Source organism: Hemibagrus wyckioides, linkage group LG18 (genome assembly GCF_019097595.1).
Source record: "Hemibagrus wyckioides isolate EC202008001 linkage group LG18, SWU_Hwy_1.0, whole genome shotgun sequence".
In the NCBI taxonomy this organism is placed as follows: domain Eukaryota; kingdom Metazoa; phylum Chordata; class Actinopteri; order Siluriformes; family Bagridae; genus Hemibagrus; species Hemibagrus wyckioides.
Window position 1 is genome coordinate 22,170,593 of NC_080727.1, and position 16,205 is coordinate 22,186,797.

General features: G+C 38.8%; 1 protein-coding gene across 3 annotated transcripts; it reads right to left on the bottom strand.

Moving 5' to 3' along the window:
• Window positions 1–737: 737 nt before the first annotated feature.
• adra1ba (adrenoceptor alpha 1Ba) lies at window positions 738–13,203 on the bottom strand. Of its 3 annotated transcripts, XM_058414685.1 has the most exons (3): window positions 12,243–13,203; window positions 1,842–1,929; window positions 738–1,763 (listed from the first exon to the last, which is right to left on the bottom strand). In XM_058414685.1, exons 1-2 carry the CDS (start codon window positions 13,201–13,203, stop codon window positions 1,883–1,885), a joined length of 1,008 nt encoding a protein of 335 aa, XP_058270668.1. In that variant the 3' UTR covers window positions 738–1,763; window positions 1,842–1,882. The 3 variants fall into 3 exon arrangements, with proteins under 3 accessions (XP_058270668.1, XP_058270667.1, XP_058270666.1); XM_058414684.1 differs by lacking the exon at window positions 1,842–1,929; XM_058414683.1 differs by lacking the exons at window positions 738–1,763; window positions 1,842–1,929 and adding an exon at window positions 4,367–6,451.
• Between the last annotated feature and the right edge of the window lie 3,002 nt (window positions 13,204–16,205).

A 16,205-nucleotide genomic window follows, 5' to 3' on the forward strand; every position in this document is an offset into this window, starting at 1 on the left:
GTCAGGGTTTAAGAATACCACTGAGGTAAAACCCTATTAGAGGGCTAAACAGCAGCAGGTTGGTAGTGCTGGGTCTTAAAATCTCTTCTGCTTTACCATATGGAAAAGGACTAGCAGGGGGCACTAGGATTTGAATCAGGGACCACTTGATGTGCAATCAAATGGCTGTGGTCCATCTGTTAAATCTGTCAATCCATGGTAACCCCCCTCCCTCGACCACTCCTCTCTAAAGTAAGACCATTCCCGATGAGATATTATTTGGACGGTGGTCCATTCTCAACACATAATGTGATGTAGTCATTGCTTTTGCTGTTGTTGTGTTCCTTCCTGGACTACCTCACGGACACAAAGCTTTTTAATCTTTTTAGTCCCATTAAAGCTGGTCTAATTAATACTCATGTCAATGGCACAGATGCTAATCTCCACCCAGATAACATCAGGACAGCAGTAGTCCCTGTCTATCCATTGATCAGATAGAGTGGAATGTGATTATTGATAATGGGTGACTGAAGAACAGCATACAGTATATGACCGATTCAGACAAAATATTAAAATGGACAATGAGGTTAGATACAATCTGTAGGTGTACATAAAGCTCAAGGGTTACCTAAATCTGTAAACATACTGTGGCTATGCAGCTTTTCTTTTCTTTTTTTACCTCAAGGTAAAAAGATTTCATAATAAAATGACAAAATACAAAACACATTGTAGTTATATATTGTACTGAATACATTTATTTTTACCTCAGGATTAAAGGCTGATTAGCGTAACTAGCATGATTTTAAAAGTGTCACAATACAAAACACATTGTAGTTATATATTGTATTGAATAAATTCATTTTTTACCTCAGGATAAAAGCCTGATTAGTGTCAATTTTACAAATGCCAGAATACAAAACACATTGTAGATATATATTTTATTGTAGCCAAAAACTTACTTTTACCTCAGGATAAAAGCCTGATTAGCGTAGCTAGCATGATTTTAAAAGTGTCTTAATACAAAACACATTGTAGCTATATATTGTATTGTATCCAAAGATGTATTTTTTACCTCAGGATAAAAGGCTGATTAGCGTAACTAGCATGATTTCACAAGTGTCAGAATACAAAACCCATAGTAGATATAATATTGTCACCAAAAATTTTCTTTTACCTCAGGATAAAAGACTGATTAGCATAACTAGCATGATTTTAAAAGTGTCTTAATACAAAACACATTGTAGCTATATATTGTATTGTAGCCAAAAACTTACTTTTACCTCAGGATAAAAGCCTGATTAGCGTAGCTAGCATGATTTTATAACTGTCAGAATAAAAAAGCATTACATATTTTATTGTAGCCATAAACATATTCTATCTCAGGAAATAAACAGTTGCCAAAAAATCTCCTATGATCTTGACTGTGTTTTGGCAGCTGGTAGCCGATCAGATCAGACGGAACAGGCTTTTCAGCAGGGTTTTACATTCTCAGGATGAGATCTCCTGGCTCCTGTCTTAAACTGAGCGTTTCTAGCACATGCAAGCTTTAGCACACTTTCCACAGAGCAGACGCTGTAATCTCATTAAAATACAGAGCAATCTTGTGATGAGCCGCAGGATACTGGAAGCCTTCCTCTTCTTCCTCGGATCCCTCAGAATACCTTAATTTATTTACAAGTTGAAAGCATGGCATGAGTAGTTGTGCTGACGTCCACTGTTTTCCGCTATATGGATCTGCTTGGCTTGTCTCTGTGCCATCTGGATCATCCCTGCCAATATAAGGGCTATAAGTAGAAAGAGGTAGAGAGCATGAATGAAGATGTACATCTATATAAAGCAGGATAAATATCTATTAACCTTACATTTTCAAGTAGGCTTTAATTTGGTTTCCTGCTAACACAGATTAGTGCTCAGGAATGTCCCGGGAACTTGTGTTGTCTTTCCTGAAACCTGAGAACAGATCGTTTTTAAGTTCATGTTTGGCTTTCAGTGAAGGTTTATTTACAGAAATATTGCATTTTTGTTTCCCTGTGCATTTCATTATGGTGCTTTTGTGCGTCATGTTCCCCTATAGCATTCCTTTAAATAATTTGAACCGCATGGGAACCTTGCAGTGACCAGCAATTGTTTAGAGAACGTTCCCCTAAAGTTCTGGTAACCTGGGATTTGTCCCAGAGCCTTCCGTATATATTAATCGACGATAATGCATTGTAAATATCTAAATGTATACAGAAATATCTTTGCATACAGGAAAGAACTACAATGAATTAGTAGTATGAAACTTTTGCGAAGTTTTTCAGAACATTAGTTTGTACTTGTGAAAATAATACCCACCTCCTGTTATAAGACCATGAAAGAATACAGGAACATTACTGGAAAGTTATATCCAGAATACTGGATGCTACAGTTTTGGCTTAATCTATGTAATTATTCTGTACTGCAATTTCTTTAGGTTAAAATCTATATATATACACCGATCAGATATAACATCGTGAGCAGTGAGAGGTGAAGTGAATAAGACTGATGATCTCATCATGGCACCTGTTAGTGGGTGGGATATATTAGGCAGCAAGTCAACATTTTGTCCTCAGAGTTGATGTGTTAGAAGCAGGAAAAATGGACAAGTGTAAGGATTTGAGTGAGTTTGACCAAAATGGCCAAATTGTAATGGCTAGACCACTGGATCAGAGCATCTCCAAAACTGCAGCTCTTGTGGGGTGTGGGGAGTTCATGGTCAGTATGTACCATGGAGGCCCCACCTCACAACTTACAGGATTTAAAGGATCTGCTGCTAACATCTTGGTGCCACATACCACAGCACACCTTCTAGTGGAGTCTGTGCCTCGACGGGTCAGGGCTGTTTTGCCTGCAAAACGGGGACCGACACAACATTAGGGAGGTGGTCATATGTGCTGTATATAGAATTCAAATATATGAAATTCATATTCAAACACCTTTATATCATATATCCAAAAGAATTTGATTTAGAATTTGTTCTGAGGTTGATATTTATAACGATTAATAATGTAAAATAGATATTTATAACGATCCCTGTATTTGCTGGTTTTGCTTTGCGTTTGCTGTAAGTAAACTCTGGACCTTATGTTGTGCATCATTATTATCGTCACAATTACAACATCTTTATATACTGAAAACAAATTTTCTTCAAACCTAATTGATTTTCTTCTAATTAGGTTTGAGTTCAACAGATCGATAGGTAGATGAAAATGACCGCACCAGAACAAGAGCACACGCATGTTGCCTGGTGTTTATTAAGTGTACCTTCCTTACCATATCTCTGCTTACTGGACATTTAATCAGATACATCCAGCATGCAGGTCACCTTGTCGGTGAACAATTACTGTCTATAGCCCGTCTATTGCTAAGGACAATTAATCTGCCCCCTCCTTACCCTTCTCTCAATAAAAAATGTGGCTCTATGGAAGCGTGACTGATGAGAAATCATGTGGGTGGTAGAGCATTTTCAGCACTGCAGCGACATTCATATTATCGTGGGTGTGGTGCTGGTACGAGTGGCTCAGACGCAACGGTAAGCTTTTTCAGATCCTGTGTAATATATATAATCTATGCTGTCGGAAAAGGTCAAAGTCCAAGCAATTTGCTGTCATCTTTTATACATGTCAAATAAAAGAATGCACTGTCAGCTTCTGTACATGCCAAGTAAAAGAACTTTTCGATACGTTTTCCAAATAAAAACTGCGGAAATGTTAGATACCTTAGTCAGTGTACAGGAAATACTGCATTTAGTTCATTCAAGGTTAGTCTTTCAAAAAGGTATGGCAATAAAATATAGAAAACCATGTCTACAGCCAAGTCTACAGGCACGTAACTTGACACTGTTTTCTGTGGTGCAGAAGGTACACTTTATTTCGAGGGTATTTTTGGCTAAGGTAGGATTTAAAGCCTTTTATATACACAGTCCTAAAAGTACTGTATCTTAGCCAGGAGGGCGTCTAGCAGCCAAGAAGCTGCTTATTTCTCCGGCTGTGTAATTACATTATTGGTTTGTGCACATTTGAGTAAATAAAAGGTCTAAATTCGATTCTAGATGTGACATTAGCACATTTGCTTCGCACCTCCAGGGTTGTAGGTTCGATTCCACCCTGAGTTCTCCCGTGTTTCAGGGTTTCTGCTGGGTTTACTCCAAAGACATGCATAGTAGGTCGATCATCATCTCTAAAAATGATCTCTGGTGTGTGAACAAGCGCATGTGCAATTGTAAAGGTCCAGGGTGCTGGACTCCAACTGTCTAGAATGTCCCCCACCTTGTGCCCCCGGAGCTCCCCACGCCCTCCCTGGTGAAGGATAAGCCCTTTAGAAAATGAATAAATCTGACCTAACGCCACTAAAGGCAAATGAAAAAAAGCACTAGTAAGATTATAATCTCATCATGACTCTTTATTCAGACTCCGATTTAAGTAAGGATGAAGGGGTTATGACTTAAAGCAATACAGCTTTAAAAATCGTAACGTAGAAAAAAAGGAAATAAAAAATAATCTCCAGCATCTTAAACCCTGTAACGTAACACATAATGTTCCCAAATTCATAGCCACTTTTACACACCAAACACAGATAAATCAAGATACCAGCAAATTCAGCAAAACAACGAACCTATATATTCGATAACAGTGACGAACACAGCTTATTATAAATAAGGTCAATATATACAAAGGATAGCACAGAAGTGAGAGCCAACATAATACTCGTGATGTATCTGTCGAAAGCAAGAAATTCAAATAATAATAACAAGAAGAAGAAGAAGAAGAAGAACAGCACAACCTTGTGAGACACCATACTGCACTTAGGCTCTGAGGAATCTGTATTCGTCTTGGGAAAAGGTCGTCAAATTAGATCATGCAAGAATTCATCTGTCTAATCCGACCATGTTTTACGCCTCTCTATAAAAATATCATGGCCAATAGCTCGGATGCATCAATACTATTCTGACCCAGACAAAATAAGAAAGATTTGTGTGTGTGTGTTTTAATATCCATCTTATTATCATTAAACATATTATTTATCTCTGCTTATGTTGTACCCGGTTCAAGCACTAGACTCATGCTTTCTAAGGTAAGTTGATGTTAGCTAGCTACACAAGTTCCTTGGATCGAGTAAGGTTGCAATGGAGAAGACCTAGTTTTGTCCAGCTTCAGTCCAGCAGTGAGTAAAACACCTTTCGTTATCCTCCCCTAAGCAATGAACACCTTGTTTTTTTATGTTTAAAATGTTTTATGTAGTTGCTGTAGTCTGATCTCAGTCTGCTTCGCATTGGTTACCGGGATTATTGCTGAAATACTTCCAGATTGCTGTTATTTTTTGGCTGTCATCAGGAACATAGGAAAGTAAATATGCAAAGAATCAGACCAATACTTGGTACCAGTATCTGTACTGATGCATCCCTTGTAAATAGTGTCAAATGCCGCATTCCAACAGTGCCCAAAATGGAAAAATATCCAAAATCTGAAGCAAGCAGTAAGTCACTGAGCACATTAGCAAGTGCTAAATTCTGCTACTGGAAACCAGACTGAATTACATCATGCTTTACCTTTGCTATGTACAGCACTTCCAGAACAAAATAATATTCCATAAAATATATTAATAATAATAATAATAATAATATTATATACAAAGGTCATGACTTTTAATTAAAAAAACCTGTTTAATAATAATTTTACAGCACAAATAGAGACAGAATGCATGTGTTAAAAATCCAAGATAAGTAAAATGCAGAAATATTCACTCTTAATTAATTCGCCGTTGAACATCAGCAGCCACTGATGTGAGCAACTTTGTTCACAATGGAGACATGCGGAATTAAAAAGATTCTTCAACTATGACAAGGATGTCAAACGTACACCATAAAAACAAAGAAGAGAAACAAGTGCGAAAGCTAGACAGCGTGTACCCTACAGTTTCATTTCAGGCGTGAGTCTGGAATTTGTGTCTGGCTCCACTTCTTCATTAACGTTCTGCCCGTTGGAATGCTGGGGATCTGTCGATGGAACCCCGTCAGGAATAAGAAGAGTCACCTTGCTGGATTTGTCTGAATTCTCACACGCCGGTCCAGGGCTGGCAATGAACTTCCTAGGGAAGGAACTGCTGGACAGAGAGGTGGAGGAGGAACTCCAGCCTGGTAAGAGACCCGATGCTGTGTTAGAGCCAGTGCCTCTGCTGAAGAACCGAGGGCTGGGAGACGCGTGACTGCCGTTCATGCAAACTGAGCTGTTGTCCATGTAGATCTGGTTGGCGGGACCCATGTGGGAGCGGTAGTTGTAGGGTCTCCATCCCTTCCGCTGCTGGCACTGACAGCGCAGGATGCGGATGAATCCCTGTTTAAACTCGCGGCTAGTGCACGGGTAGATGATGGGGTTTAGGCAGCTGTTGAAGTAGCCGAGCCAGAAGATCACCTTGAAAAATGTCTCTGGAGGACGCAGGTTGGTATTAAAGGAACCTGAAAACAGTAAACCACAGCCATTTAACACCTTCACCTATTTTCCTTTGCACCAACAGATGGCATGGTTCAGCTAATGAAAGATTCAAAAGTCAGGTGGGTGTTTCTGGGAAATATCAAGGTGTTTTTAAAGAATAAAACAGAATCTCATGCACATATTGATGATTAAATCATTGCTTTACCACTGCCATGAAAATCACGCACAAATCTTAATGAAAAGTTGTACTGAAACAGGACAAAATCTCCATCTCCATTAATCAATAATAACCAATGCACTCTTACAAACTGACACACCATGGAGCTCCTTTCCTGATGTGACAGGGTTCAGGTGGAGGGTGTCAGGCTTCAGATTTTACCAGCAAGTTTACTTCAATTTTACTTAGGAACATTTTTACATTTATTGAATTGCAGTTTCAATGCAATTATTGAATCAGCCAGTCGTGTTGCAGTAAAACAATGCATAATATCATGTTAATACATTTCACAGGAGATTTCACATAAAACATCAGAATGGGAAAAATCACATTATGATCTTGTTGATTTTGACCATGGTATTGTAGCTGGTTCTAAACTGGCTGGTTTAAGTATTTTAGAAACGGACTATCTCCCGGGATTCTGTGATTAGAAACGTCTTGTTAATGAGAGAGGTCAGAGGAGAATGGCCAAACTGGATGGAGCTAACCAGAAGGCTACAGTAGCTCAATTGACCTTACTTTATAAACATAGTGAACAGGAAAGGACTTCAAAATACACACCACCTCGCTTGTGCGCTTTTCTGCTCTCCACAGTTATCAAGAATACTTATTTGAGTTACTGTAGCCTTCAGCTCAATGACCAGCCTGTTCATTGTACCACTGCTCCTTATGAAGTGGTCAGTGAGTATGTATATTGTTTTTATGGTCATTTTCTTCCCCCCTCCATTTTAGCATGTCTTTTCTTGTTCTATTATTACAAAACAAAAAAGATTTCAAAACGTTGTGTGTATGAACTACAGCAGATGTTCCAGAAAACAGAGAAGACTTTCAGATTGATGTTCTACATACGTCTGTTTCGGATGTTCGGATTACAAAAAGGTCATGAAAATCCATTGGGCATATCCGAATGTCTCCCTCTCAACTCTTCCATTCACTCACCCCATCTCACTTATCCCACAGGAATTCTTTTTTTTTTTTTTGAGATGTTGTGCATCCTGTATCCTTTTATGGCCTTCATCCTAGCTGTGTTCTAGCATGATCATATTCTTCTTTTAGTAACTGACAGGAAAAACAGGAGCAGTTTCACTTGACAGATTCACCTGCCATATAACTTATCTGTCACCACGTTCCTCTGCCTATATGACAAGTGCGCACTTTAAGTGCTTTGACAGATCAGTGAGCTCGGGATGGGGGGGCTTCCTAATCTGCAATTGTAAGTAGCTTCCTTAGAACACATCAATAACGCTCACATCTAGGGAGGCAAATACTCCCATTAACTCAAGGGCATTATTCAATTAAATCAAGCCTTCTTATCCTTCTCTAACTTACTCTTAATACTACGGAGACAGAGACCTTTCACATCAAAACGCTAATAACAAAGTGATTAAATTTCACCCAGAGTACTGCGCGAACTGCACTATAGGTTTGTCACTGCCTTGACGTACATTTTCGGCACATGTATACGATTTCTTTATATTAGAAGAAAATATATAAATATGAACAAATTATCTGTCTATCTATCTATCTATCTATCTATCTATCTATCTATCTATCTATCCATCCATCCATCTATCCATCCATCCATCTATCACACAACAGTGGACAAATATTTTCAAGGTTTTTCAAGTGGCCTAATCAAACGGCTTTAACAAAAGGAATTTCAGCCATCAGAGCAAAAACTCCTTAAAATGCGTTTCAGACAATCACTGAATGAACTCTTACACATTGACACACCAAAGAGGAACAACGTTGTACTGTAAGTGAATGGTTTGTACTAGCATGCTTCAAAACAAGGAGCAATAACAGCAATTTGACTGCAGTAATGTGGGGTTTATGGAGCTGGAACGGCTTTATGTTCAAAATATACAAACACTGGCCACTATATAAACTGATCTTGACCATGGTGTGATTTTTGGTGCTATAGAGGCTGGTATTTTCAGCATTTTCAGCTGATCTCCTGGGATTCTGCCATCGGAAATGTCCTTGACAGCAACGGTATAGTAGATACTCAGATAACCACTCTTTACAACCGTGTTGAGCAGAAAGGATCTCACATGTTTATGGATGGAAAACCACCAGGTTCTAGTCAGCTGTCCACTTTCAGTGAGTCTCAGATTCTTGTTCTTGGTAGAGTGGAGTTGAAGCTGTTGTGGTCTTCAGCTGTTGAAGTGCATCTGCTGCATGGTCTGGTCATGTGTGTGTGCTTTTCTGCTTACCACAGTGAGAAAGAGTGGCTATTTAAGTGACCATAGACTTCCTGTTAGCACTATGCAGTTTTCCTAATGATGTGGTCATTCAGTATGTTAAAAAAATAAATCATTCTTTCAAATTTGGCAGTAATGTTTTTTTTCATAAGCAGATTTGGTTAGAAATGGAGAATTATATATATATATATATATATATATATGTATGTATGTATTGCTACATATGTATCATGCTACCTATTTACTGCAAAAGTCAGGAAACTATAGAGGAGACAGTCTGTACATAGTTTTTAATCAGCGATCCTACAGTAGCAACCAGGATTATAACTTGAGCACAGGATCTTAAACAGACCTGAATTACAGTCTTTTATTGCCCCCTTGTGTAATTTCTCTCCAAAAAGCATTCGCATTCAGACTTCATCCAAATTACATTAGCATGGCATACGAAGACAAAGGGCAAAGAGAGGGAAGATTAACTTCCCAAAGGTCACACACATGGAAAATTTTTCTTCCAAAATCGTCCCTGCAGGACAAACACTGGTGACCCGTAGTGTGAGGTGGCCATCTATAGGAGACTGGAGCATTTTGGTCATAAAAATGAAAGCAGATGCTTCATTCCTGACCTGTTTGGGCGTATATGTGGTGGGAACGCTACCGCATCGGTATTCCCACACCTCGGCACTCTCCTAGCAGCTCACAAGGGGAGAAAGCCTGGGAATTAGAGAGCCCTTCGAAAGACATTGGCATTTCCTCTACATTCCTCGACGAGACCTCAACAAGATTCAGGCCTGTACCAATTAATCCTGTGCAGATTAAACAATGTAGACAGATAGATAGATGAGGGATATATATGGTTGTCCTTTATAAAGCATCATGAAGTTGGCCTTGATGAGAACTTATATGTACTAATAAACGTACAGTTACCTTTCATTAGAAAGCTATTAGTGATTAGTCCATAAAAAAGATTCATATCTTTAAAAACGCGTGAGCTTGAAATTGAATAGACGAGATCCAACAGGTTTTAACTTTTAACCAGAGATAAACATCTAGCTTTATCTTAAACAGTTCTGTTCTCATCACCTTTCAAGCCTAATCAGACCAGGAAGAGCAAATGAAACCAATATCGATGATTTCCATATAACTTCCATTTCAGACTTCTCTTGACTTCAGTCTGACGAGCTTCCAAGAGCTCAATGACTTCTATAAACATGTATGAGTGAATAAGCGCGCATGTTTAAATGGCTTCGATTCAGCATTTCTTCAGTATTTCTAACGATCCAACACTTAAATAATAAAAAAAAAAAATGCTGAAGTTAAACTCTCTTCATTTCTTATTCAAAAGATAGAAGTTCTTAAAATCTCAGGGAAAGGAAAGATCCTCTGTTGTAGGGTTCTACATAGAGAAACAAAATCAAGAAGAATAAAGAATCCTTATTAAAGGTGCTTGATTATGACTTACTGTTTATGGCTGATAAAAATTTAGACACTAAACAAATTTTGTTTTTTGAAGATTTGAGATTTGTACGAACCTCACAACGAGGACTAGATGGGGATATATATATATATATATATATATATATATATATATATATATATATATATATATATATATATATATATATATATATATATAATTATTCTACATTTTAGTTAATAATGATTTCTCCTTTAATATTTAATTTGTCTTGTAAATACCTTTCTGAGTAATCAGGAAAGCAAGGGCAGTCAGGATGGGTGTAATATTTACTCATATCAGTAAGATTAATAATCTCAAGACACAAATAAAAATAATTTATTGTCTGTGATACGCATATATAGGGTGCTATACGGAAGCAGATAATTCGGGGGGGGGGTTGGGTTCAGTGAGCAGACAGTGGATGCTGAAGCTGAGACAACTGGGAATTATTAATATATTTAATTGTATATTTTCCACTGTTTATGAATTTGATCGTCCTTATATTCCATCTGTGAGTAACGCACTGAAATTGTGAAACTCTTCAAAAGTCTGTTTCTTTCAAATAAATCACACAAACCTTAGCGTTAGATCATGATAAACCCTCCCACACGAAAGCCTTTCTATTGCTCCGGATCACTTATTTTCTTCACCATTCTCTCCAACACAAATAACATTAATCAGTGTGTTTTTACTGGCTGTTCAACTGCATTCTAGATGCATGAAGTAGAAATACCTGGAAATCCACTCTGTCTTTATTTCTTTGACACTTCCATATAGATGTCAGCTGAATGACTATCACAAGTACTTAGAAACAAAAAATAAATATCATGAATCTTCTGTATTATTTTACTGGATTTGGTGTGTCTCTTCTTAAATTATTATACCTGCTTTACTGTACATGACACATGGATCGAACTCCATAGCATGATATATCATGTAATAGAAAACAGATGTCATCATCTGCTGTAGTCATGGACACTCAGAGGCCATTGTAGGTTGCTGATTTGTTGTCTGCTGTAACACAACTACACACTCAGAAATGAACTGCTCTTTTCCTTGATGTTGCTGCGGTGCGGTCATTGGACATGTTTTCTACCTTTCTTATATATATATAAGATATATATATATATATATATATATATATATATATATATATATATATTACCAGAAAAGATATATATATATATATATATATATATATATATATATATATATATATATATATATATATATATATATATATATATATCTTATATCTTATATATATATATATATATCTTATATATATATATCTTATATCTTATATATATATATATATATTACCAGAAAACATGAATGTAGTGTACCTTTAAAGATGAATGCAAATAATTTGACCTTAAGGATAAATGAAGTACCTTTAAATCTTTAACATTTAATTGAAGGTACAGCACATGCACCTTGAAGATGTTAAAAGGTGTATCCTTAAACGCACCAATCCAGCAACAAGAAAAAAAAGTTTATTAAACTAGGAAATCACAAAACAATGCTAATCTCTGGGCTTCTAGGCCTGGATTGCTGTTATAAAGGACTAATTTATAATAGCACACTCACTGAATTACTAAAAAGTCAAAAGCTTAATAAGCCTTCGTTTCCTAACCTTGGTCCTTGAGTACCCTGTGTTCTGCATACTTTAGTATTTTTAGTTCTACTTTAACAAGACTCTGTTGTTTAGATGAATCTGGTGTTTAGTGAGCAGTAAAAAATGTGCAGGACAGGGGTACTGTAATGGGACCTGTGGCTTAAAATAGTTTTTTTGAAAACAACTTGAAAATCAGTGGGTCTGATTTAAGCCACTAAGATCAAGGAAAAGTGCAAAGACACACACACACAAATAGTAAAGGAAATAAAGATGATTGAAGGAGTGGAGGGTGTTTGGAGCTGGAGCATGAAGCACCTACCGATGGGTAGAACCAGGAAAAACGGTAACCAGCACAGGATGAACATGCCGACTACAACACCAAGAGTTTTGGCAGCTTTCTTTTCTCTAGAAAACTTCAGTAATTTCACAGTAAGCGAGCTCCTCATTTGGCCCTTGCCCGTGCTGCTGCAGTCGTCTTGGATGTGGGAGCCTCTGTAGTGCACTCGGAGTGTGAGCTCACTGGAGTCATTGCGCTCCTTCATCACTCCAGCTTCTAAATTCTTAGTGGTCCTTTTGGCAACGACGTAAACGCGGCAGTACATGGCCAAAATCACAGCTAGGGGGATGTAGAAAGAGCCAAGAGACGAAAAAAGCGCGTAAAACGGCTCCTCTGTTATTGGACAAACGGTTTCATCCTCAGAAGGCGGCTCTTTCCATCCAAGCAAGGGTCCGATGGAGATAATCAAAGCAAGCACCCAAACTCCCAGCATGGCCAGGAGCGCTCTTTTCTCCGTCACAATACTCGGGTACTGCAAAGGGTACCGTACTCCGATGTATCTGTCGATGGATATTACGCACAAGCTCATGATGGACGCTGTGCAACACAGGACATCTACGGCAGCCCAGATGTCACAGAAAATCCTCCCAAACACCCAGTAGTTCAGAATCTCCAGCGTGGCAGACACCGGGAGCACGGTGGTACCAAGCAACAGATCCGCAATGGCCAGATTTATGATGAAGTAGTTTGTTGGAATGCGCAGGTGCCTGTTGCACACCACGGAGAGGATGACCAGGATGTTGCCCACGATCGCGAACACTATAAACGCGCCCAGAACCATGCCCACAGGCAGCGCCCGACTGAGGCTGAAGTGTGCGCTGCCAGGCCCGGGGGCTGAGCTCGAGTTGGAGCTGTTGGACGACGCGTAGGAGCGGACCTCGCTGTGCAGTCCCAATGACGCGTTATTCCACACGTTTGCGGCATCACCAAGATCAGAATCCATGCTGGCAAGCCTGTATCTCCATACCAAAAGTGAGCTTGCTTTTCACCTTTCAGTGAGTGTGTGATCTCATTTGTTGCGCAGACTTAAACTGCATTGCTTTACAATTTCTTTTATTCGTTATGCAAAGTCTTTCCACGTCATGCGTACAAAGCGCAATGTCAAACTTCTCCATTTCCCCCAAACAGCACAGACGTGTCGTTGATCATATCCCCCAGAACGGTGTCCAAGTTCCTGGCTGTTTTCGTTTGCATTGCAGTTAGGGCTCTTTTTTTTACCCAGTAGCTGCTTGTGTCCTCTGCAGTGCTCTCGCTCCTGAGCCCGTTCATCCATGCGCTCCCAGTCCCAACCCCGCCCCCTCCCTCCCCCAAACTAATCCTTACCGGACACGTCAAAGACTCGGACTCACGACTGTACACAGAATCTTTCAATAACCCTTAGCATATTTGGTTCTCCTTTGGATATTTTTAATATCGTTTAAGAGCGTTTTAATAGCGTGAACGTGAAACAGTTCTGTTTTGTGTTATAGAAAGCACTTAAGCCTAAAAGATTCAGAGGACACGATATTTTCTCATGGTTATATGACAATAGGCAAAGACCATTTACGGTCAAAGGCTGCCTTTAGGCATTTTTGTAAACTACTAACTTTACAGAGATAACATTCTTTAATATACACTACAGGATCTTCTGTATATATTCCTGTAACTACAAACTTATGATCCATGACTCTTTCGGGAAGTTCATCAATTTCATTTTTAAGTTTTATTTTTTTATATTTAGGGTTAGAGATCACCTTTACATGGTCATTACAAGTGGACGTAGCAGGTTTGCTTAAGAATGGTTCACGGAATGTTTCCCTAATGTTAAGGGAATGTTTTCCAAGCCATCTTGAGTTAGTACAAGCTTCCCAAGAGGTTAGACCAGAATGTAAGAAGAACATTCTTTGAACCACTGGAACGTCTGGAGAGATTCAAATGATATTAAAAAGGTAATGGGAGTAATGGGACAATAATGAAGTGCGATGAAATTTCCTGTAAATAAATATGAATGTTATATATATTGTCATGAAGAAAACTTTAGAGAGAAACCAAACATGAACAACAAAAAAAAACCCCAGAAATTTCACAGAACATTTCGGGAAACAAAAAACAAGCGTTCTCTAGAAACTAATATTTCTTTGCTGTGTGACTTTTACTAACAAAAATCCCTTGCGCATATCATATCACGATTATAAACATTCCCTCATCACTGGACTGGGTTCCTGTACATTTATTCATTCTTCCACCTGTGAAATATATGCCTTTAAAAATTATTTAAGGTACATAATAGTACCTTTTTGAGTAAATCTATATACATACACTGTATGCATATTTCTGGGCAAAGTATACCAAAGACACCTTTGACGATACCACCCCAGTGACGAGGAAGGGTTCAGTTTATTACGCTTTACAAGGAAGGTATCTATGAGTGTAGGAATAGGTTGCTCCAGGTTTTTTCCCCCCCCCGGGCTTGGAAGGGAGACAAAATGTCACCAGCCAGTCTACTTGTGTGTCAAAGTACATTTAATTGTAATTCAATACAGAGGCAAACATGCCAAATGCGTCTGTCAGCGCCACTATTCTTAGAGTCTTTCCCCGGTTTATCTTATGGACACACGAACAATACTGTGGATGCTGGGTTGCTATGGGTCTAATAAGCATGCTAGGGTTACACAAGGACTTCACACAATCAGATTTGGTGAAAATGTAGAACGGTACAGCGCAAGTGGTTAGGAATCAATGGTATTTTTTTGTTTCTGTTATGTCGCAATCCTACTGGACATACCGTGGATACTGATTCCGGTTATATGGCTCTTGCTGTCTTATCGTATGCACACATGCATTGTACAGTATGTGAACTCTACCTGATGACGGAACGGTATGGCGTTTCAGAAACATGCTCAGGGGGCCAGCTTAAAAGGAGTGCAAAGTTCAAATCATTTATAATTGGTTATAATGACACGATCTTGCAATAAGCAACAGGCGAAAATCCAAAAAATCTCAAGGAAATTATTCCAGGCATTTGTAACCGAGGAACCTGGAAACACCATCCCACTTCAGTCAGAGTTAATCAGTTCACAATACAACATCAAAAAGCTAATAACTAGCAACTCATTCCCATGATTGTGACGCAGTAAAGTGACAGATGAGTCTGTATTTTATATATATATATATATATTTTGAGAGAGTGGTGTACATTTGAAAGTTGACTTTGCTCCATTGTGCTAAATTTAGACCCGACTGTTCTGTTTATTAATAGATTTTAACTAAGTCTCAACGACCATAACTCATGCTGCTGAGAGCAACGTGAGCTATCAGGACATGTGATCAGAGAGGGGAAAGTTATAGCTGTTGGGGCAGCACGGACGGCGGACAGCATGCGAGCCAGGATTGGTGCGTTTTGACATAACAGATGGTTGATGATCTCAGGAGGAACATGATTTACAGTCGTTTCGGGGATCGCCAAGGTAAACACATGCTCTACACGCAAACCTATATACGTACACGTATCTGGAACCACGTGTGCAGGTACATGTCCAAACACACATCCGCTTACACAGTATTCAGACTGCACCTTGAATAGAGTCTGGTATAATAACCAACAAGCGCTTTGAGTACATGGAAGTGCTTACATTTCATAGCCCTTGCAGCCATGGCTGATGAATAGCGGCTGATTTGAGAGATGGAGGCGGAAAGGTGCTAAGCTGTGAGCTGTAATGTGCTAAACCATGCAGTCTGCTTGCAGTGCTGCACCCTGCATTTGTCACGGCGCAGGACAGATAAACGAGAAGTGCCCTGAGCAGCATCGCATTTTTACCCTTCTAGAGGGATTACATATTACCGCTTCATCAGAAGCAATTGATTTTGAAGAAATGAAATGATGTTTATGGCATGTTTGCCGATATCGATGAACGTTATCCGGAACGTATTGAAGGCAAGCCCTGCTTTTGAGCTATAGGATATTAT

Excerpts from the sequence above, each read along its gene's own strand:
- adra1ba (XM_058414683.1), bottom strand. The coding sequence starts at position 13,203 with ATGGATTCTGATCTTGGTGATGCCGCAAACGTGTGGAATAACGCGTCA. Across the intron at positions 6,452-12,242 it reads TTTCCTGGTTCTACCCATCG|GTTCCTTTAATACCAACCTG; the intron begins GTAGGTGCTTCA and ends TACTGTTTTCAG.